At 38.9% G+C, this 22093-nt stretch overlaps 1 protein-coding gene across 10 annotated transcripts in view; it reads left to right on the top strand.

The window, feature by feature from the left end:
- The window catches only part of baz2ba (bromodomain adjacent to zinc finger domain, 2Ba), a 312926-nt gene that overhangs the window by 218966 nt on the left and 71867 nt on the right, over positions 1-22093 (top strand). For 3 of the 10 annotated variants that reach the window (XM_048598962.1, XM_048598970.1, XM_048598967.1), the window contains 9 exons: positions 404-614; positions 692-784; positions 870-931; positions 10791-10856; positions 14287-14352; positions 14774-14818; positions 15088-15120; positions 16936-17001; positions 20912-21052. In XM_048598962.1, the coding sequence (XP_048454919.1) occupies positions 404-614; positions 692-784; positions 870-931; positions 10791-10856; positions 14287-14352; positions 14774-14818; positions 15088-15120; positions 16936-17001; positions 20912-21052 (783 nt within the window). The remainder of the gene's footprint in view (positions 1-403; positions 615-691; positions 785-869; positions 932-10790; positions 10857-14286; positions 14353-14773; positions 14819-15087; positions 15121-16935; positions 17002-20911; positions 21053-22093) is intronic. The other 7 variants (XM_048598968.1, XM_048598960.1, XM_048598969.1 and 4 more) reach the window with 5 other exon arrangements.

Raw genomic sequence — 22093 nt, 5'->3', positions numbered from 1 at the left:
ATGAAACATGTTGTATTCTGTTTGTTGAATAGAAGTCATCTTTGGTAAATATGGAGAAAATAATTCCACTGTTAAAATCATAATTATTTCGATTTGAAGCAAGGTCTTGCAGAAATCAACCTATCTTGAATATTAATTTTAATCAGGGAGCCTTACTAGAAGGATATGGTAGGAGGAATTTCTCAGGTTTCAGGATTTAAGCTTTGTTTTGGGATAGTCACCCTGAATGAGCTGTTCAACTTATCATTGGTTTATAGATTATAACTTAATTGAAAAATGGAAGGATATTGTAAAAAAGTGAACAAGCCATTTAGCTCTGATGCTCACAAACTTTAGTACAATTTCTTCTGAAAATGATTTCCGTTTAGACTAATTTTTAAAATTCTGCAAAACATTATTTCAGGGTATGCAATGGTGCCATTTAAAAAATGAGGAAATAATGCCAAAAATAAAGGCAATGGAAGGACGGAGAGGTCGCCCACCAAATCCCGAAAAACAGCGTGCTAGAGATGAATCTAAAATGAGACGTCGCAAAGGCAGACCGCCAAATATTGCAAGGCCAGATTTCCAAAAGAACAGTGATGCAAAACTGTTAAGAAAATTGGAAGCTCAAGGTGAGCGTAGACATATTGGTTGCATTGCATTTCATTTGTCAAAAACAAATTACTTGATGAATTTTTAATGTCTTTAGCATATGCAAGAAAAGCAGCAGAATTAAAGATGATGCAGAAACTTGAAAAGCAAGCATTAGCACAGAAGGCTAAAGAAGCTAGAAAACAACAAGGTAAGTAGTGAAAAGAAAATTAGTTAAAGATTTTTGGATTGTTTAATTAGATCTGTTGAACTTACTGGGCAAATATTCTTTGCAGCAATAATGGCAGCAGAAGAAAAACGAAAACAAAAGGAACAACTGAAGATGATAAGACAACAGGTACACCTCCCATATGTTTAATTTGCTGCTTTTCATATTTACCAGAGTATATTTTGTGCTTCTGTTTATACTTGTCTCATGTATATATTTTCACACACTGGAAGGGGAGTAGGGTTTAATTCTACTTTTTCGATGGTACTCTGGAAATATTGCGTGTGATGCCAAGTTAAAAGGGAGTTTGTATTTTGGCTGTGCTTGCTGACATCCAGAATCCTATAGTAGTAGCAAAATCTCTGAAATGCAATGAAATAAACAGCAATAAAATCTAACAAACTCTTGGGGGAAAAGAAACTTTGAAAGTTGAATTTAATTTTAAAAATGCTACTTTATGTTGCTCATGCATTTTTAAAAAATTAGAGCTGAGCATGCAATCAGAATTTATTGTTAGAGGATCGGTGTCAGCAGACATGCTTGTATTTATTTAAATTCTGCAATGAACTGTGATTGACATATAAAAGTGATGTATTTATCAATTAAACACAATTGTGTGAGATTTCTGGAAGTAGCTGCCTTTGGGTTACCTCATGGTATTTCTCACACATGTGCCTTTCCTCTATTTTTCAGTGATTTGTTCATCCTTGTATCCAGAGCAACGTAGCCTTCCATTTGACTTCTTGCTTTCATTGCCTCATGTTTTATGTAGAAAAACTTGCAGTAGACATTTTCAGTCATGTAGTTGTATTTTATCTTCAATTTTTTTTTCGATTATCTGTAACAAAATTAAACTGCTTATGCATAAATCTCAATATTGGTTAGTTTTTATGGGACTTCTATCGTTTTGTTTTCCCCATCTGCTTTTGGTGAAATATTGCTTTTGTACTGGTGCCGGAAATCATAGCTGACTTTTAGATATTTTAATATTACATTTTTAATATTCTATTTATCGGGTAAGAATTCAACAATATATCTTGGGGGCACCTGATTTACATGGTCAGACCATGTTACTTGAATGTGTGAAATATGGCACAGTACTTAAAATTTGAAATGTATTTAAAACCTGACCAAATTAAACTTCTTTTTGAAAAATTTTAAGGAAACTGACAGCTCCTTATATCACAGAATCACTTTATTTGTAAAATTCAGTCTGAATTAACACCCTCCCCGCCCACCCCATTGCAATCCATTTGCTGTGGTGTGCCCCCAATGCCATTAGGGAGGGAGTTCCAGGATTTGACCCAGCGTCATTCAATGAACAGCAATATATTTCCAAATCAGGTTGGTGAGTCGCTTAGAGGGGAGCCTACAGGTGGTGATGTTCCCATGTGTTTGCTGTCCTTGTTTTTCCATGGTGTAGAGGTGCCGGTGTTGGACTGTGGTGGACAAAGTCAGAAGTCACACAACACCTGGTTAGAGTCCAATAGATTTATTTGAAATCACAAGCTTTCGGACCGTAGCCCCTTCTTCAGGTGAAGTGAGAGAGAAGCACACAGAATGCTGAATTTATGGGCAGAGAGATGAAAAGATCATACAAATGGTGTGAGTGGAGTGTCCAATAATAAGTCTCTGCAGGTGATTAAATATGTTAGACAGTGTGAGTAAAGTGTCAACAGCTGAATAACAAGCGGAGGGATGCAACTATAATCCGATTAAATGAGGCAGAGAGATAATTACAAAAATTTAAAAGTAAGGTGCTGCTGAAGACAAACCAAATGCCTGGAATAACATTATAGATATAAGAGTCGCAGGCTGAGATTATAACCAAAGTAATAAGTAATCCAAACTGTACAAACTCATTCAAGTAGAGAGATCATAACAATTTATCAAGGTGATGGCGTCAAAACAGGACAGTAAGGAACATTTTACAGATACAGAACAGTGTGGTGGAGGCACACGTAGTGCGACATGAACCCGAGACCATGATTGAGGCCGTCTTTATGGGTACAGAGCTTGGCTATCAGTTCCTACTCTGTGATTCTGCGTTGCTGTGTATCTCCAAGGCCGCCTTGGAGAACTTTGGCCCAAAGATCGGAAGCAGAATGCCCTTGACCGCTGAAGTGTTCCCTGATCGGGAGGGAACATTTCTGTCTGGCAATTGTTGCGCGGTGTCCTTTCACCCACTGTCGTAGCATCTGCATGGTCTCTCCAATATACCATGCCACTGTGCGTCCTTGCCTGTAGCGAATGAGATAGAAACACTGGTCGAGTCACATGAGTATCTGCCATGTATGCGATAGGTGATCACCCTTCATCATCCAGCGCTTTCCCCGGAGCGTAGAGACTATGCCGTGTTCTTCGCAGTCTTCAACGTGTCTTTGATGACGACGAGAATCTTGCCAAGGTCGTTCCTCTGCCGCCTCTTCTTGCTTTCAAACAACTGCCAAACTTTAAACAGACCATCATTCACAGCCTTCAGGACAACATCGGCCACAACACCCTGCAACCCTGCTATGGCAATCTCTGCGTCATGGACCGTTGATTGCTTCATATTGTTTTCAAAAAAAAGTCAATTTTACTGTTCCTTTCCAAGAGTTATTTTTGAGACAACATGAGAACAATGGGTGTCAGGCTCTTACTTTTGTGTAGGGTCCTGCTACTGACAGTAATTAACGCCACACTACGTGATTGGTTAGTGTGTGAGCACTCTGAGCAAGTGAATACTTAGTGGCAACTGATTCTGTTGGCAAATGTGAATCTAGTTTGGTGCTTATTGAAGAGAATGAACACAAATGGGGTGGATAATGGGGTGGCCCATAGTGTACAGCAATTTGAGAACCCTTGAATTGTTTGCTGGATTTGTTTGCCACCAGGTCAACGAGTAAATAACAAGCAAACTGCTTTGAAAAAGAGCTGGATATATTTCTGGTTAAGAAATGAATTCAACGTTCTGAAAATATTTGTGGATAGCTAAAATTATTGCAAAGCCCGAAGGTTCATGTACATTTGAGATAATGGAAATGTCCTTTGTAGAATGAAAAAGGATGATGGATTTTGAATTTACTGGAGTTTAAAATTTTGAGTGCCCATCACCTGTATGTCAAAATGATGTGGAAGTGCACTGTTGGATTGGGATGGCAAAGTCAGAAGTCACACAACACCAGGTTATAGCACAATAGGTTTATTTGAAATCACAAGCTTTTGGAATGCTGCTCCTTCATCAGCTGAAGTCACCTGATGAAGGAGCAGTTCTTCAAATGCTTGTAATTTCAAATAAACCTGTTGGACTCTAACCTAGTGTTGAGTGACTTCTGACCTTGTATGTCAAACATTAGCTATTACTAGAAGTGGGCCTTAAAAAGCAAGAAGAAGAAGATTCTATTTAGCTCGTATCAGGTATTTCTTGTCTTCGAACTTCATCCTGGTATGACTTGGTGACTACTTGATTCCCATGATTTGGGTTATTACGTACTTCATCACTGATTTTTCTACGTAAAATTGCATATTGTGATCAAACAATAACCTCGAGTAACTGTTTTTAAAAAAAAAAAAGTGTCTGTGGAGAATTGGGCTAAACATAAAGCACTTGCAACTGACTGACAACTTGAATGTAATATGTGCTGATGACTTCTCAGTTCATTTGTTAAAGTCCAAATGAAGCGAGTCTGGCCAATTTCAACTGACTTTCCTATGTAATCGTTGCAAACCCATGGCATTAACCTGCCCCTAGTTTATAACTCATTGGCAGTCTACGTCGGAATCAGAGAAACATAGAGTCCCTACAGTGTGCAAGCAGGCCATTCAGTCATTGAGTCCACACCCATCCTCCGAACAGCATCCCACCCAGATCCACCCTTCTACCCTGTCTCTGTAACCCTGCATTCCCCATGGCTAATCCATCTCGCCTGCACATTCCTGGACACTATGGACAATTTCTCACAGCCAGTCCATCTAACTTGCACATCGTTCAACTGTGGGAGGAAACTGGAGCATCCAGCAGAGAGGTGGAGAATGTGCAAACTCCATACAGGCTGTCACCTGACAGTGGAATTGACCCCCAGCCCTTAGCACTGTGAGGCAGCACTGCGAACCACTGTGCCATTGTGCCACTCCGTAAGAATGGCTGACATAGGAAATGCAAAGTTCACATCAATGCAAAATGGAAAACTTTTTTCTTGTTTGCGTAGGAATATTATAGTAGAAATAGTGCGTTTTTTTTCTCGTCGCTGTATCTCATCCTTGCTTAGCCTGATCTGTGATTGCTTTATGTCAACAGTGGTGTCTAATGTTCCTTTTTTTTTGCTGAGCACTAATGCAAGTCGCAAGAATAAAGTTTGATTCATTTTAATACCCTTATGTTTGTCAATAATATTACAAAATTTGTTCTGTTGAAATTTATTTCCTCCAAGCCAATCACATATTTTGCATAATTGATTACTTTATCTCATGCTATGTGTTTAGGTATAGTTTGTTTTTATATTTATATTTATCAAATTTATTTTGAAATTAAAACCCTTTAAGTTAACTCATCCATAATGAAGCACTGTCTGAATGTTAATATAATTGAACCTGCAAGTATTGAATTGCAGTGTACATACAATGGAGAGGCAATGGTGTAGTGATAGTAGTCCAGCCACCCAGGTTAGAGCTTTGGTGACATAGGTTCAAATCCCACCATAGTCAATGGTGAAATTTGAATTAGTGAAAATCTGGAATTAAAAGCTGGTCTATTAGTGACCAGGTCGATTGTTGTAAAAACCTATCTGGTTCACTAATGTCCTTTAGAGAAGGAAATCTGTCATTCTTAGCTGGCCTAGCCTACAAGTAAATCAAGATCCACAGCAAAGTGGTTGTTTCGAAATTGACCCCAAGAAGCCAATCAGTTCAAGTGGAAATTAGGAATAAAAAGGAGTAAACTGCTCACTGATGCTCAGTTAGGGTTCTGCCATGGCCACTCAGTCCCTGGCCTCTACAACTTTGGTTCAAAAGAGTTGAATTCCAGAGGAGAGGTGAGAGTAACTGGCCATGACGTCAGGGCAGCATTTTACCAATGTGGCATAAAGAAGCCCCAGCAAACCTGGAGTCATGGAAGATCAGGGGAAACTCTCCACTGGTTGGAATCATATGCAGCATAAGCCAGATATTTGTGGTTTTGGAGGTCAGTCACCTTAGCCTCGGTATATCACTGCAGGAATTCCTTAGGATACTGTCCTAGGCCTGGCATTTTTAGCTGCTTCATCTATTACCTTCCCTCCATCACAAGGACAGAAGCAGGAATTTTTGCTGATGATGTACAGTGTTCAGCACCATTCAGAACTCCTTGAATACAGAAGCATTCCTTGACCATGTGCAGCAAAACCTGGAAAGCATCTGGACTTGGGCTAATAAATGGCAAGTAATATTTGTGAGACGTGGGTACCAAGCAACAGCCATCTCCAGGGAGAGAGAATCCAACCTTTTCCCATGACGTTCAATATCATGACGTCTGCACAATCTGCTATTGTCAATATCCTGGGGCTTACTGTTTACCAAAAGTTGTGGTTACACGAGCAGGATACAGACTGGGAATTATGCGGTGATAACTCATTGCCAGTCTCTCTAATGCCTATCCACCACATAAACGGCAAAAATCAAGAATATGATGAAATACTGTCTCCTTGTCTGGAAGAGTACAATTCCACCAGCACTCAAGCTTGACATCGTTCAGAACAAAGCAGCCTGGACTGCCCTCCCATTTACCACATTCGGCACTGAAGCACAGTGGCTGTTGTGTATGTCATTCACAAAGTATACTGCTGTAACTCACCAAGGCTCCTTCAACAGTAACTTCTAAACCCGCATTCTACTAACTTAAAGGTCAGGGATAGCAGATGCATTGAAACACTAAGGCTAATTAGTCATGTAGCCTAATGGGTTACATCTTAGGATTTGAAGGGAAGTTGCTACAGAGGTAGTGGATGGCACAGTATTAATCTTCTGAGTATACCAATTTTAGAAAAATCCCAAAAGATTGGAAAACTGTAGGCCAACTAACTTATCTGTCATTTTTCCAATGACAGATGTTAGAGTTCGTTATGAAGGATGAAATAATAGAGCATTTAGAAATGTACAATCAAGCAGAGTCATCATTACTTCATGAGTGGTAATACTGTCTGACAAACTAATTGGCATTCGTTGAGGAGGTAACAGTAGGGTAGATAAAGGGATACCAGTGGATATATATTTATATGTGGATTTCTACAAGGTAACAGAAAGTACTGCTACTTCGTCAGACAGACCCATAGAGGTGTTGGGTAGTATATTAACCTGGATAGAGAATTGGCAAACTAATAGAAAGCTGATAGTTGGGATGAAGGGGGCAATTTCAGGATGGCAATCTGCAACTAGTGGAATGCCACAGGGGTCCTTGCTAGGGCCACACTTACTTCAGATGTATGTTAATGATTTGGTTGAAAGAATGTACAGTTGTCAAGTTTGTGGATGACACAAAGTGGGTGGAAGAGCAAGCAATAAGGATAAAAGAGCCGACAGGGATTTAGACGGGTGGAGTGAGTGGGCAAAACGTGGTAGATTGATAAAGAAGATTGATGAAGGCAGAGTAGTAGACACTGTCTATATGGACTTCAGCAAAGCATTCAACAGGATTCCACATGGTAGACTCATTAGCAAGGTTAGATCACACGGGATCCAGGGAGAGCTCACCAGTTGGATACAAAATTGGATTGAAAGTGAGGGACAGTGAGGGTGGTGGTAGAAAGTTGCTTTTCGGGCTGGAAACCTGTGACCAATGGTGTGCCCAGTGGTGTGCCACAAGGATTAGTGCTGTGTCCACTGCTTTATGTTATTTTTGAATATAGGAGGCATGGTTCGTAAGTTTGCAGATGACACCAAAATAGGTCGTGTCATGCATAGTGAAGAAAATTCCTCAGAGTACAACAGCACCTTGATTAAATGGGTCATTATACTGAGGAGTGGCAGATGGAATTGAATTTAGATAAATGTGAAGTGTTGTATTTTGTTAAGGCAAACAAGGGTGGGACTTATACAGTTAATGGTAGGGTCTGGGAACTGTTGTCAAAAAGAGAGATTATGGGGCGCAGGTGCATATTTCCTTGAAAGTGGAGCTGCAGGTACCCAGGGTGGTGAAGAAGGCATTTGGCACGCTTGCCTGCATTGGTCAGAATATTGAGTATAGGAGTAGGGACATCATATTACAGCTATACAGGACATTGGTGAGGCCACTTTTAGAATACTGTGTACACTTCTAATCGCGGTTCTATAGAAGGATGTTGTTAAACTTTAAAAGGTGAAAAGATCTACAAGGAGGTGAGGGTTTGAGTTATCGGGAGAGGCTGAACAGGTTGGGGCATTTTCGCCTGAGATGTTGTAGGCTGAGGGGTGACCTAATAGAAGTTTAAAAAATGATGAGGGGCATGGGTAAGGTGAATAGCCCAGGTCTTTTTCCTAGGGTAGGGGAGTCCATAACTAGAGGGCATAGGTTTAAGGTAAGAGGGGAGAGATTTAGAAGGGACCTGAGCGGTAACTTTTTCTGCACAGAGGTGGTGCATGTATGGCATGAGCAGCCAGAGGAAGTGGTGGAGTCCAGTACAATTATAGCATTTAAAAGGCACCTGGATGGGTACGTGAATAGGACGGTTTTTGAAGGATATGGGCCAAATGCTGGCACGTGGAGCTAGGTTAGATTGGGATATCTGGTTGGAACAAGTTGGGATGAAACATCTGTTACTTTGTTGTATGACTCTATGAATACAATGTGGGAAAATGTGAGGTTTTGCACTTTGGTGGGAAGAATAGAAGAGCTGCCTATCACTTAAATGGGGAAAGAGTTCAGAAAGCTGCAACACAGAGGGATATTGGGGTCCTGGTACATCAATCATAAAATGCTATCAGGTCGTTGGGAAGGCAAATGGACTATTGGGGCCTTTATTTCAAGGGGAATGGAGTATGAAATTGGGAGGTCTTGCTGAAACTGTCCAAGGCACTAGTCAGCTGGCTTGGAATACTGTGAAATACACTGGCATTGGAGGCAGTCCAGAGAAGTTTCTGTATGTTGATTCTGAGTAGGAAGGGTTTCTCTTCTGAAGAGAGGTTGCAAAAGGTTGTTCTGTACTCTTTGGGGTTTAGAGGATTGAGAGGTAACTTTATTGAAACATCTAAGATTCTTAAGGGGCTTAACAGGGAAGGTGCAGAGAGGTTGTTTACCCTTCTAGGAGAGTGTCTTGAATAAAAGGGCATGATCTCAGAGTAAGGGCTTGCCTATTTATAAAAGAGATGAGGAATTTTTTTGTTTCATAAGAGTGATGAGTCTGTCGTATTCTTTACAACAGAGAGCTTTCAAGGTTGGATTGCGAAATGCATTCAAGGCCAAGCTAGACAGATTTTTAATCAGTAAGGGGATCAAAGCTTATGGGGATAAGGTGGGAAAGTACAGTTGAGGATTATTAGGTCAGCCATGATCTCCTTGAATTGAGGAGCAATCTTGATGGGCTGAGTGATCTACTTTTGCTTCTATGCCTTATGGACTTACCTCGCACTATCCTGACTTGAAACTATATCGCTGTTCCTTTACTGTCACTGGGTCAAAATCCTGGAACATCTTCCTAATAGCATTATGGGTCCCCCTATACCTGTAGGACTGCAGCTAATCAAGAGGCAGTTTGACCTCCTCCAAGCCAATTGTGGATGGTCAACAAATATTGGTCACCTTTGTCCCATGAATGAAGAAAAAAGAATTTGCAGAAGGAATTGCAGAAACTGCAAAAGGACTTGGACGTGCTAAGAGGGCAAAGAAGTAGCAGATGAAGAACAATATAGGAAAGTGTGAGGTTATTATACATTTTGGTAGGAAGAATAGAGGTTTCAACTATTTTCTAAACAGGAAAAGGCTTTGGAAATATGTCTCAAGTTTAAAATGCAGATTCAGTTGGTTAACAAGGCAAATGCAATGTTTGCATTAATTTCTAGAGTGCTAGAAAACAACAGAGATGTACTGCTCAGGCTACATAGGACTCTGACCAGTCTGCATTTGGAATATTGTGAGAAGTTTTGGGCCCTGTATCTAAGGAGAGATGTACTGGCATTCGAGGGCGTCCAGAGAAGGTTTACAGGAATGATCCTGGGGATGAAGGGCCTGTCATGTGAAGAGCGGTTACAGACTGGGTCTGTACTTGATGGAATTTAGTAGGATAAAGGGAAATCTCGTTGAAACCTCCAATCTATCCAGGCCTTTCTGTATTTTGTATGTGGAGAAGATGTTTCAACTAGTAGGAGTCTAGGACCTGGGGGCATAGGCTCGGCCTCAGTGAAGGAAGGACTCTTTCGATCTGAGATGAGGAGGAATTCATTCAGTTTGAGGGTGGAACTCATTGCCGCAGAGGGCTGTGAAGGCCAAATCTTTGACTTTATTTAAGACAGAGGTAGTTTCTTGATTGGTGAGGGGATCAAGGTTATGAGGGGAAGGCAGCAGAATGGTGTTGAGACACAGATCAGCCATAGTTGAATGATGGAATAGACTTGATGGGCTGAATGGCCTAATTCTGCTCCTACATCTTGTGGTCTAAATTCTGATGAAATCATCAGAAAACAAGTCATCTTGGCATTGTTTCCTTCACTTTAATGCAATGGGGGTGCAACAATAGAATTTAGTTCCTACATAATATGCAGAGATGAAAGGTCTGCACATAAAATTAACTAGCTTAATCAGATCTGAATAATGATGCTGAGGGTTCAACTCACAGTAAAGACTTTATGGGCTGCAATGATTCAAGATCATCAAAAAAAATAAAATCATAGTGCTACAAAGGTACCAGGTATCTAAAGAAATAATATAAGTTTTTTTATATTTGTATTTACATTCGAACATAATTTAGTATATTGAAAAACAGATTAAGACTGCCTACTAGCTTATTAAATGTTAGGAATTGTTCACTTTTTAAGTGTTGATACCATGTATATTTATTCACAGGAAAAAATCAAAAGAATTCAGCAAATAAGAATGGAAAAGGAACTGAGAGCTCAGCAAATTCTAGAGGTAGAATCACCCTTTTTTTTGTGCATGTAAATATTTCACATTAATAATTTGATGTGATGTGTAGATTGTAAAGCTTTGATTTGATGTTTTGCAATGTATGTTAAAGGGCTATTCCAGAATCAAAAATGCGCAAGTCACATTGCTTGGTTCCCTTAATTTTAGTTAAACATTGAATCCTGCCAAGTGGTGGTTACTGGAAGCCTGCCCCCTAGTCTTTCCCCATGTTTGTAGAGTGGTTGACTCAAGTTACATATAACCAAGTGTTGCTCTCTATTAACGAGTAATACTTATGACCTTTTATGGAGTATGGCTAATGATTAAAATGCTTGCAGTAACGAAGATCTTCCAAAACATTTTATTCACAGTTAAATTGAAATATTTCTGTGCTGGGCCATGTGTGTCAGCAATGTGACACCAGGTAAATTACACTTACTGAGACCAGACACAGACATGATAAGCAAATCGGCCTTCTCTGGGCTATAGCCAATCTGTGATTCTATGATTCTACCTTGTGCTCTGGCTTTTCAGTACCTGCTTGAAATGTAAGTATTCGATTTTCTCCTGAACCAATTTATCTATATCTTTTGAGTTCTTTACTTTAGTCAACAATATGTTTTTTTCTCCTTTACTTTGAAATGATAGGTTTTGCAATTCTTGCCATTAGCAAAGTGTTTCGAGCAGTTTAGCCTCCAAAGACTAACACATTATGTTTATAGTTACTCTCTGGATCTGGCTCGTTGACTAACTCTAGTTGCAATGTCTCAGCTGAGCATACAGATGTCTCAAACATTACAAACTCGATAACTCAGAAGATTTATTGATAGTAATCCAGAATCCTGGAAGGAAACACTTTACAAACACCTGTATCTTTCTTTCTGGGTGCCCGTTTGTTTTGTGATGGATTGTTGAGGTGTACACTGAGTACTGTTGTTTCACCTGCACAAGCTGAAAACTCCTACACTGTCACCCTGTAATGCAAAATTTGACACTTAGAGCTGGAATTTATTGGTATCCAGTTTGAATGAATTCACATTTGCTTGTATTTAAATGCCATCTTATCACAAGAAAATACCGCAAGATAAAAGTTACACGAACATCATCGAGTAGAAATTTGGCAATGAATCACAAGGTAGACGCCCAAAATCTTGGTCAGAAAGGTAGATATTGAGAATGAACAGGAAATAGGGGCAGAAAGTTAGAGATTTGGGGAAGATGTCTGGAGCATAGGGCCTAAGAAGCTGTTTACCACCAGTAGAGCTTGAAGGGTTGCAAGGCTGGGTTAAAGGAGATGGAAGCCAAGAACAGACTTGAAAACAAGGATGCACATTTTAAAAATGAGCCTTTACTTGCCAGGTAACCAATTGATAGAAAGCAGAGGAGTAGCAGGTGAATAGATCTTAAGAATAAGGGTCATAAGTTGTACAGTTTTGGATGGCCTCAAGTTTACACGAGGGTAGATTTTTTTTTCAACCAAGAGATGCGGGCATCACTGGCAAGACCAGCATTTATTGTCCATCCCTAATTGCTCATGAGAGGGTGTTCTGAGTTCCCTTCTTGAACTGTTGCAGTGTGTGTAATGCAGAGACACCTACAGTGCTGTTAGAGATAGAGTGACTGAATTTTGATCCAGGGACAGTGAAGGCATAGTATGGTATGCTGGTCAGAATGCTCAGATCCAATATTCTCTCATTTTTCTGCTACCTTTGAATTCTGAGAAGTCTAAAATATTTAAAGCAAAGTATCCATTCAGTGGGGCAATTTTTTCAGTGTTTATTAAATGTTAAAATTGTGCATTTATATTATTTAACAATTATAGGCATTCTACCTGCAAAAATAAACAAAATGGTTTGCTTAGTTCCTCGAGCCTGCTCAATCATTTTGTATGATCATGGTTAATCCCATCTCAGCCTCAGCTCCACTTTCCTGCCTTATCTCTACATAGCCTTTCAAACCCATTAAAAAATCTGACTATCTTCTCCTTACACTGACTGGATGTCCCAGCATCCATCACACTCTGGGGTAGTGAATTCTACAGATTCATGACACTTCGAGAGAAGTAATTTCTCCTCATCTCTGTTTTAAATCTGCCACCCAAAATCTATAACCTCTTGTTCTAGATTGCCTCACATGAGGAAACATCATCTCTGTCTACTTTGTTAATCCCTGTTAGCATGCTGTATACCTGAATTAGGTCTCCTGTCTTTCTTCTAAACTCTGGAGAGTATTGGCCTGAACTGCTTCATCTCTCTTCGTTAGACAAACCCCTCATCTCTGGAATCAATCTAGTGAACTTTCTCTGAACTGCCTTCAATGAAGTTACATCCTTCCTCAAGTGAGGAGACTAAAATTGTATGCAGTACTCAATGTGTGATCTCACTGTGCCTTGTACAGTTGTAGCAACATTTCCCTTTCTTTTATAGTCTGTTTCTTTAGAAACAAATGTCAATTTCTTTTTACCTTCCTTATTACCTGCTGTACCTGGATGCTGGTTTTCTGAAATTTATGATTGAGAACATCCAGATCCCTCTACACGGAAGCATTCTGAAATTTCATTTGCTTCAGGAGAAAATATTTTAAAATGATAGCTTTTACAATTCCAGAGTTCAAGAATCAGCACTGCACACACAATTTTTGTTTGTTCTCCATTCAGAATCTCCTTTCCAAAATCACTGACTCTGTCAGTACCTGAAAAACTCTGTACTTGTGCACTTTTAGTTTAGAATCTTGTAAGTAGAAGATTTTCTTGGGTCTGTGGCGTTTTTCATGTTGTAATGAAATTATTATTAATGAATGAAATGAGTATCTGAAAAGGTTGAGCACCTAATGTGTGCACGTAGAAGTATTCAATATAAAATAAAATCAGGAAGATCTGAAAACATCTGTGGAGAGAGAAACAAAATCCAATATGACTCTTCTTTCAAGTTTTTTTTTCAATTTTTTTTTGTTGCTTTAAAACAATAATTGCTTAATTACTATACATATTTTGCTAAAAGTGCTTTCTTACGACATGTTTATGTTGTGGATTTAAATTAAGTTGACAATTTTGCAGTGCATTTCCTCTGTTGTCAGTGGGTGTTAGTCTTGTACAATTTTAATAATCACGTACTTCAGTTAGAATGCTCTTGCAAACATTTGGCCCTAGTATAGGCAGTTCTTGAATAGCCCTTGAAATCTTTTCTTTGTCTCTCCAGGTATTTAAAGTATTTGCAAAGATTCATATTGAGACTATGGATGTTTTATAGATATTTTATATCCGGTGTTAAGTTGTTGGAAATGTGTCATTTACATTATCCTGGCTGAAGTTCTGTTGAAACGCTAGCTCGTTGGCACTTTGTTGTGATGTATAGTATGTAACTCTTAACAGCTTGAGATTGTTTCAAGTTCCAGTAGTGCTTTTTGCATGACCTCCAGACCTGTTTTGCATGCACAGGCTAAGAGGAAAAAGAAGGAAGAAGCAGCAAATGCAAAGTTATTGGAAGCCGAGAAACGGATGAAGGTTAGTTTAGATGGATCTCTAGATGTCTGAACTTCAATGGGCCATTGTGTAGGGAGATTATGTAATTAAGCACTAAAAATATGCAGATAGGTGGTGATATTCAGTTAATTGTATAGGGACTTGAACTTAAAAAAAAAAGTAATTTAGACAGTTGTATCACAGGACTTTGTTAATGGTGTGGCGTTAAATTGTATAAATATAATGGAAAGTTTCATGTTTGGTTGTTTCTCTCTCTGGTAACTTGAACTGGATTTACTTTTTATCTTATTAATATCAGTATTTTGCACTTCATGCTATCAGGGATCAATGATTGGTTTATTATAGAATTGTAATGCTCTTGCAATTAGTCTCTTGTTTCACTGTTCATTTATTGTATAGAAATGACATATTCAAGAATTTATATATTCTGTTCCTTTTTAAGGAGAAGGAATTAAGAAGGCAACAAGCTGTTCTTCTTAAACATCAGGTTGGTAAATTATACATGTATAGAGTACATGATTTAGTGAATATTACTTAGCTCTACTGTCTGGTTTCTTTTAGCTATGGGGAATATATTGATTTAAACATTTGTTCAAACTACGAAGATTTATCTTTCCTCATTGTAAATATGCATTTTTTTTCTCAAGTTAAGTTGGCTTGCTTTGGTATTGGGAAAGTGATTTTTCTAATAAAATGAATTGGTTTTATCATTTTGTGATTACTGTTTCATAATGATGTGCCAACTCTTTCTACCAGGAGTTGGAGAGGCATAGACTAGATATGGTATGGGTATGTTTTTTGTACATCTAACACCGCATCGTGATTTGGTTGTGATATGGTTGTCATAGTAATGCATAAAGTGTAGCACTGGCTGCTGTCATACTACATACTTCTGCATGGCTTTTACAGCACAGTGCATTGCATACATCTGCTATAACTTCAAAAGACCAAACTTTTTGAATCAACAACTATAGCTTCCATATTCAACAGTCTCCTTAAAAGATAATTTTACTTCTTTGCAGGAGACAACAACGGGGTAAATATATAAGCCCTAAAATTGGACATATTCCTTCAGAAATGGTTAGACTGCCATTAACTGTTTGATTTTTACCACAATTCATTTCCTTACCCCACATTCTATGAACTTTATTCTTTAGATCCCAGTCCAATGCCATTCCAGCAAACCAAATTTTGCAAAGCTAAGCATAGTTGCTTTGAGTTCCATCTAGTTGATAGTAAATAGATGAAAACAGCTGATTAGAGACATCTAAGCAGCTGACATTCATTTGTGATTGTAAATGATAAAAATTACACACAATGCACTATTTCTATTCATATAATTTCTGGAATGGACTTAATGATACTGTATCAGTGATTTTATTCAGCACATCTTAGCTTCCTTTAACCAGAAAATCTAAAGCATATAACAAGAATGCTAACAAACATCAGATTCTATGCAGGCACCTTTGAATCCCACCATTTCTGGTTCATGGAAAATTCCGTAGCTCCTTCATTCACTGGTACTGGTTCAGTTGTTTTGTTAGTTGATCACCCATGGCATTGTGCAAGGGGTATCGAGACTAAGTATAGCATTTAAGTCATGGGGTTAAGGTTAGTGGCATAATTAAAGCATGCTGTTGTAGGGTTTTTTTGTTATGTAATATACTGAACTTTTTGTTAAATAACAGAATGCTTAGCAAATTGAGAGGAAACTGAAAAATAGAGTTGGTTAGCTCTTGGGAATTTGTCTGCAGTACAGGAATAGGGATTTGGAAAACAGGTTATACATGATAACTTTACAAGAGGCAGTTTCCATTATAAATGTAGGCAGACATAAATTTGTAATGAAGCATCTAAGATTATTAGTATATTATGAAGATTGTGAAATTAAAGGACTCAGAGTAAAGAGCAGAGAGTGAGAGAAGAAGCAAGAGTTGTATGGTGATTCACCACAAAAAAGTTTATTTTCTAAACTTAAGATGTCTGGTACTGATTTGAAAGTATTGAAAGGAATAATTTTGTTTGCTGGAATATGAGCATATATGCTAAAATAGAAAATTCCTCTTAGTTACAATTGGTGTGGGATTGCTCAATATTTTTCCTCTAGTTGATGTTCTGGAATGCTAGTTCTAATCTCCCATTCAAAACTTAGATATGCAGGTAATAAATGTAATGAAATTGGCTAATTGCAACATATTTATTCCAATTGGCTTTTTACTAAATGTTTTGCGTCTGAAGCAGATGTAAGGTAATTAGCCTGTTGAAGCCGACCATTGCGCTTTATACCTGACAGCTATGGAGAAGCATCGCACTGGTTTGCTCTGCTTTTCCAAGAACTACGTACATAACTTAAAGCATACGCTTTCGTTTTACACTGTCTTTACATCTGTTGCTTTTTCTGTTTTGCTTTTGATTGTCCATGTTACTTTCTAATCCTCAACTAAAATGTACACAAACTTGGCCATTGTCCGTTTTTATTGTAAACTGTTCACTATTGTCTAACTTATGCTAAATGTAGTAAAACTAAATTTTTACAACTTGAACATTTGTTTTTAATGTACAGCTTAGCTACTTAAACCTGAAATTTGTCTTGTGCACTGTCAGGAAAAAGAGAGGAGAAGGCAACACATGATGCTCATGAAAGCAGTAGAAGCTCGGAAAAAAGCTGAAGTAAGTAAAACAGAATGTTGAAGAAATCAAAGCTTAAGGCTCTTTCTCTGAATACATGCAGCATTTATAACAAGATAAATGAATGGACAGCACAAATAGAAATAAATTAATATAATATGATAGCTGTTAGGGAGATGTGGTTGTAGGATGATGAAGACAGGGAACTTCATAGATTGTAACATTCCGGAAGAATAGGTTAAAAAGAAATGAAGATGGGGTAGCTTCGTTAATAAAGGAATGTAATAGTAGGGTAGTGAGAAGTGATATGTTTGCGACAGATCATAATGTGGAATCAGTTTGCGTGAAAAAATGGAACAGCAAAGGAAGTAAGGCTGCAAGTCATCCCATCATGCAAGACCCCTTTTTGTGCAAAGGAGTCTTTGACTCAAATGGCTGTGGATTGCTGCTGGGAGGCCACTTCCACTAATTCCGTGGCCTCCATGCATAGTGGGGCATGGGAAATCGGGGCTGGCAAAATGCTAGAGACCAAAAGCATTGCCCCTAATTGGCACCATAAGTAGAACTGTATTGGAGTTCTACTTTTAAGTTATAAAAGACACCCTTTGAACCACTACCAGTCATTTCCAAGTTTTACTGTTTTTTCCTTCCAAATCTTGCCTTCTGGACAGTGAGAATGGAACATCTAAAAGAACAAAATGTGAACCTAGGAAGGTGTAATGGGGCAAATTTGAATAAATGCACCTGCCGTCCAAAAGGGAGAACAAAGCAGATGAAGAATGGGACAAAAATTGTTGAACCTGTTGCTGAGCAGAAGGCTGTGAAGTACTTAATTGAACAATGAGGTGCTATTCTTTTACCTGCTCCAGAGGTGTGTCATAACATGTTTGAATTGAATGATTAAAAATATCTATAATTGAGCTTCAGTGGAACAGTGTTAAAGACCAGAGTCAGAGTGGGAAGAAAGCATAGAATTAGAGTTGCAGACGATTGAAATCTCTGGGTTGTGCTTGCACACTGAACAGAAGTGTTCTGCATAGCAGTCACTCAGTATGTGCTTGGTTTTCTGTTCTGTGGAACAGACAGCATTATGAGTAGTGAACACAGTATACTAATTGAAAAAAGTACAAGTACATTGCTCTTTGACCTGGAAAGTATTTGGCCCTTGGAAAATAGGAAGGGAAAAATTAAATGGGTGAAACAAACACACAATGCTGCAGATACATAGTAGGTCAAGCAGCATCTGTGGAGAGGGACACAGTTAACATTTCGCGTCCAGTATGACTTCGTCAGAATGGAACAGGTAAATGGGTAAGTTGCATCTACTATGCTTGTGTGAGGACAGAAAGAGGATACTGAGAGTAATGGAGGAGTGGATCAGGGTGTTATGGAGGGGAAGATACCTTTGAAATTCTCACACGGGAAAGAAAGACTGGTAGAATCATAGTGGTGAAAATAGCAGAGGGGGATATGGTGAATGGGGAGGCTGGTGGGGTTGAAGTTGAGGACAGGAGGAGTCCAATGACTTTTTAAGGGGAGGGGACAGGAAGAAGAGAGCAGAAATACAGAACACAGAATACTGATTGTAAAATCTTCAGTTGAGGAAATGGTGAGACATTTCTAGAGTGCTGGTGTGGAAAGTGGCACTGACTGAATAGATGTGATTAAAACAGAGAACAGACTAGAGTTTTTACAGGAAGTGGAGTCTGAAGAAGTACAGTCGAGGTGTCTGTGGGAGTATAAAATTAGTCAATATTGGTTCATAGCTTATGTCTCAAAATGGAAACTGAAATTAAGGAAAGGAAAAATGGTCTATGCAAACATCAGAATAGATGAAAATTGGAAGCAAAATTCATGAAATTTTCCAGTTGAGGGTGAGAAAAGGAAATGGCATGGATACAGCCATCGATGTATCTGAAACAGAAGTGGGCATTGGGGGCCCTAAGTTAGGACTGCAACGAAGAATGTTCTACATATTCCAGAAACAGGTAGGTTCCATAAGGTACCAATAACATCAGCTTCTATTTGGAGGAAGTATATGGAGTTAAGAGAAATTATTCCATGTAAAATAATGTTCAGCCACCTGGAGGAGAGTGATGATAGTGTATGGGGACTGCTTCAGTCTTAGTTCAAGCAAGAAGTGGAGACCCCACAGACTGTCTGAGTTAGGGGTTGCGGGTGTAGAGTGGCAACAGCATGTACCATTGACAAGATGGATTGCAGAAATTTACTAAGGCACCTTCTAACCACAATCACCTTGACAGGAGCACCAGACCCAAGGAAACCAATTGCCATTTCCTCTCCAAGTCATTTCCATGAATTGGAAATATTTTAATCATTCCTTTATTGTCAAACTCTGAAATTCTCTCTCTAACAGGGCTTTGGTAGTACATAAGCCATGTGGACTGCAGCTGTTTAAGAGGCAGTTCATCACCTTCCTGTGGGCAATTAGAGACGGGCACTAAATTTTATCCTAACCAGCAATGCTCATGTCATGACTAAATGAAAAATGAACTGCTCTCTGTCTGATCTGAGCATTTTACATTGCTGAGATTACACTTATTTGGTTACTCAGAACATGGATCAGATTGGCAGCAAAACATCAAAAACAGCAGCTTACATTCATAGTGTCTTCAACATAATGAAATGACTCCAGGTCCATCACAGGGGCATTATAAAGCAAATTTTTAACACTGACCAATGTAAGCAAACATTAGGTCAGATGATCGAAAGGTTTTAAGGCTTTTCTTAAACAAGGAGAGCAAGGTTGAGAGGCAGAGAGCTATAGGCTGGTATCAGGAACCTGTGGCCTAGGCAACATAAATGGTCCGGCAGGTAAATTTGAGGAAGGTCAAGAATTCAGAATTAGGCTAGTACAGATAGCTCGCGTGGTTCTGGAGCTGGAGTAGGTTACAGAGATGGGGAGGGGCAAGGCTAGGGAGAGATTTGAAAACAAGGATGGACATATCAAAACATTGCTTGCTTAGAGCCAGTGTACATTTGTGAGGACAGGGCTGCCAGGGGATTTTGTCTTGCTGCAAGTTATCATAATCTGTTCAAGATCCATTAGCAATGTCATAGAGATCTGTTAATATCTAGAGTCACAGAGGTACACAGCATGGAAATAGACCCTTCGGTCCAATCGTCCATGCCAACCAGACATCCTATATAAATCTAGTCCCATTAGCCAGCAGTAGGCCCATATCTCTCTCAACCCTTCCTATTCATATACCCATCCAGATGACTTTCAAATGTTGTAATGGTACCAGCCTCCACCCACTTCCTCTGGCAGCTCATTCCATACATGCACCACCCTCTGCATGAAAAAAGTTGCCCCTTAAGTCCCTTTTATATCTTTCCCCTCTCATCTTAAACCTATGCCGTCTAGTTTTGGACTCCCTCACCTTGGGGGGAAGACCTTGCCAATTTACCCTATCCATGCTCCTCATGATTTAGTAAACCTCTATAAGATCCCACCTCAGCCTCAGACCCTCTAGGGAAAATAACCCCAGCCTATTCAGCTATTCCTATTGCTCAAGCCCTTCAACCCTGGCAACATTCTTGTAAATCTTTTCTGAACCCTTTCTCATTTCACAGCATCCTTCCTATAGGAGGGAGATCAGAATTGCACACAATACTCCAAAAGTGGCTGAACCAATGTCCTGTACAGCTGCAACATGACCTCCCAACTCTTTATACCCAAAGTACTAACCAATAAAGGCAAGCATACCAAACGCCGCCTTCACTATCCTATCTGCCTGCAACTCCACTTTCAAGAAACTATGAACCTGCACTCCAAGTTCTCTTTGTTCAGCAACACTCCCCAGGACCTTACCATAAGTTCTCCCCTGATTTGCCTTTTCAAAATGGAGCACCTCACATTTCTCTAAATTAAACTTCATCTGCCACTCCTTGGCCTGCTGTTATTATTACTGTCTATTATTACTCAAAGGAAAAGGAGCGACTGAAGCAGGAGAAGAAGGTTGAGAAACGCTTAAATAAAGAACGGAAATTAGAACAGAAAAAGTTGGAGTTGCAAATGGCAAAGGAGCTAAAGAAACCTAACGAAGATATGTGTTTATCGGACCATAAGGTAAACCTTTCATAAGAATTAAGCAACTTTTTCAATTCCTCAAATTGTTCATTGTTCAGAGGATGAATCCTTCTGTCAGTTCTTCCACTGAACTCAGTGCTGTGTTTGTATGTATGCATATTTTGTTTGAAATGAGCATGTTGCTGCAAATGAGTTTTTAGAGTTCTGACCAGATAATCATAGTAGGCCATGAAATGCAATAGTTTGAAACATGAGCATTCTTGAAAAGAGTGATACAAAGTATAATATAAATCCAAGAATTATTGATTAAGTGTTGTAAAAGTTAAAGATTGTAGCGAGAGGAAAAGCAGAAGAGTTTTGAAATCTTGGAAATGAATCAAATTACAATAGAAGACTGTTAATTCTCAAAGGAATGTGTGACTAAATCGGATGGGGAGAAAAGATGAGGAAAATGTATAGCGTTGAGTTTTTGCAGCGTAGATGCCATAAGAAGAATATTCAGTGCAGTGTTAATCACAATAGCATTGTTTAAAAATGGACACATAATAAATGATGGAGGAAATAGGTCAGAGATGTGATTGAGCATAATATGTCTGCTGACATGTTTATCTGTATTTGTTCAAGTGTGCAAGAAAAGTTTTTGGAAATATCTTCTCAGACATCAGTGTTATTCCACTCTTGGATGCGTTTTGTTTTTGTAGAAAGTTAAAAGTTGTTGATGGAAGTAAATATTTGACAGCTAAGTTATGAAGCTTCAGGATAGTAACTTCAGTAGTGGAGATATGTCTGTTGCCTTTCAAGGTGGTGGACATGGTTTTTAGTATGGTCATGGATGTAAACATTACTGTCAATGGCAATATTTATTGCCATTCCCTAATCACCCTTAAAAAAAAGTTGTGGTGAACCAATCAATCTTCAGTAGGTTCAAAAAAAAAAGTGTGACATCCCATTAAGGATGCGATGAAGTCTGTTGCTTTGCCTTGTGATAAACATGAACAGACTGTTTTTGAGGGATTGTGGCTCATGTAAATTAGTAATTAGAAGAGTGCAACGAGAAGTACTTGATCTAAGAATATATTG

The sequence above is a fragment of the Rhincodon typus genome, chromosome 7, assembly GCF_021869965.1.
Source record: "Rhincodon typus isolate 14 chromosome 7, sRhiTyp1.1, whole genome shotgun sequence".
NCBI classification, from domain to species: domain Eukaryota; kingdom Metazoa; phylum Chordata; class Chondrichthyes; order Orectolobiformes; family Rhincodontidae; genus Rhincodon; species Rhincodon typus.
The sequence above is the reverse complement of the archived record's forward strand: the minus strand, read 5'-3'. Positions and strand labels throughout refer to the sequence as shown.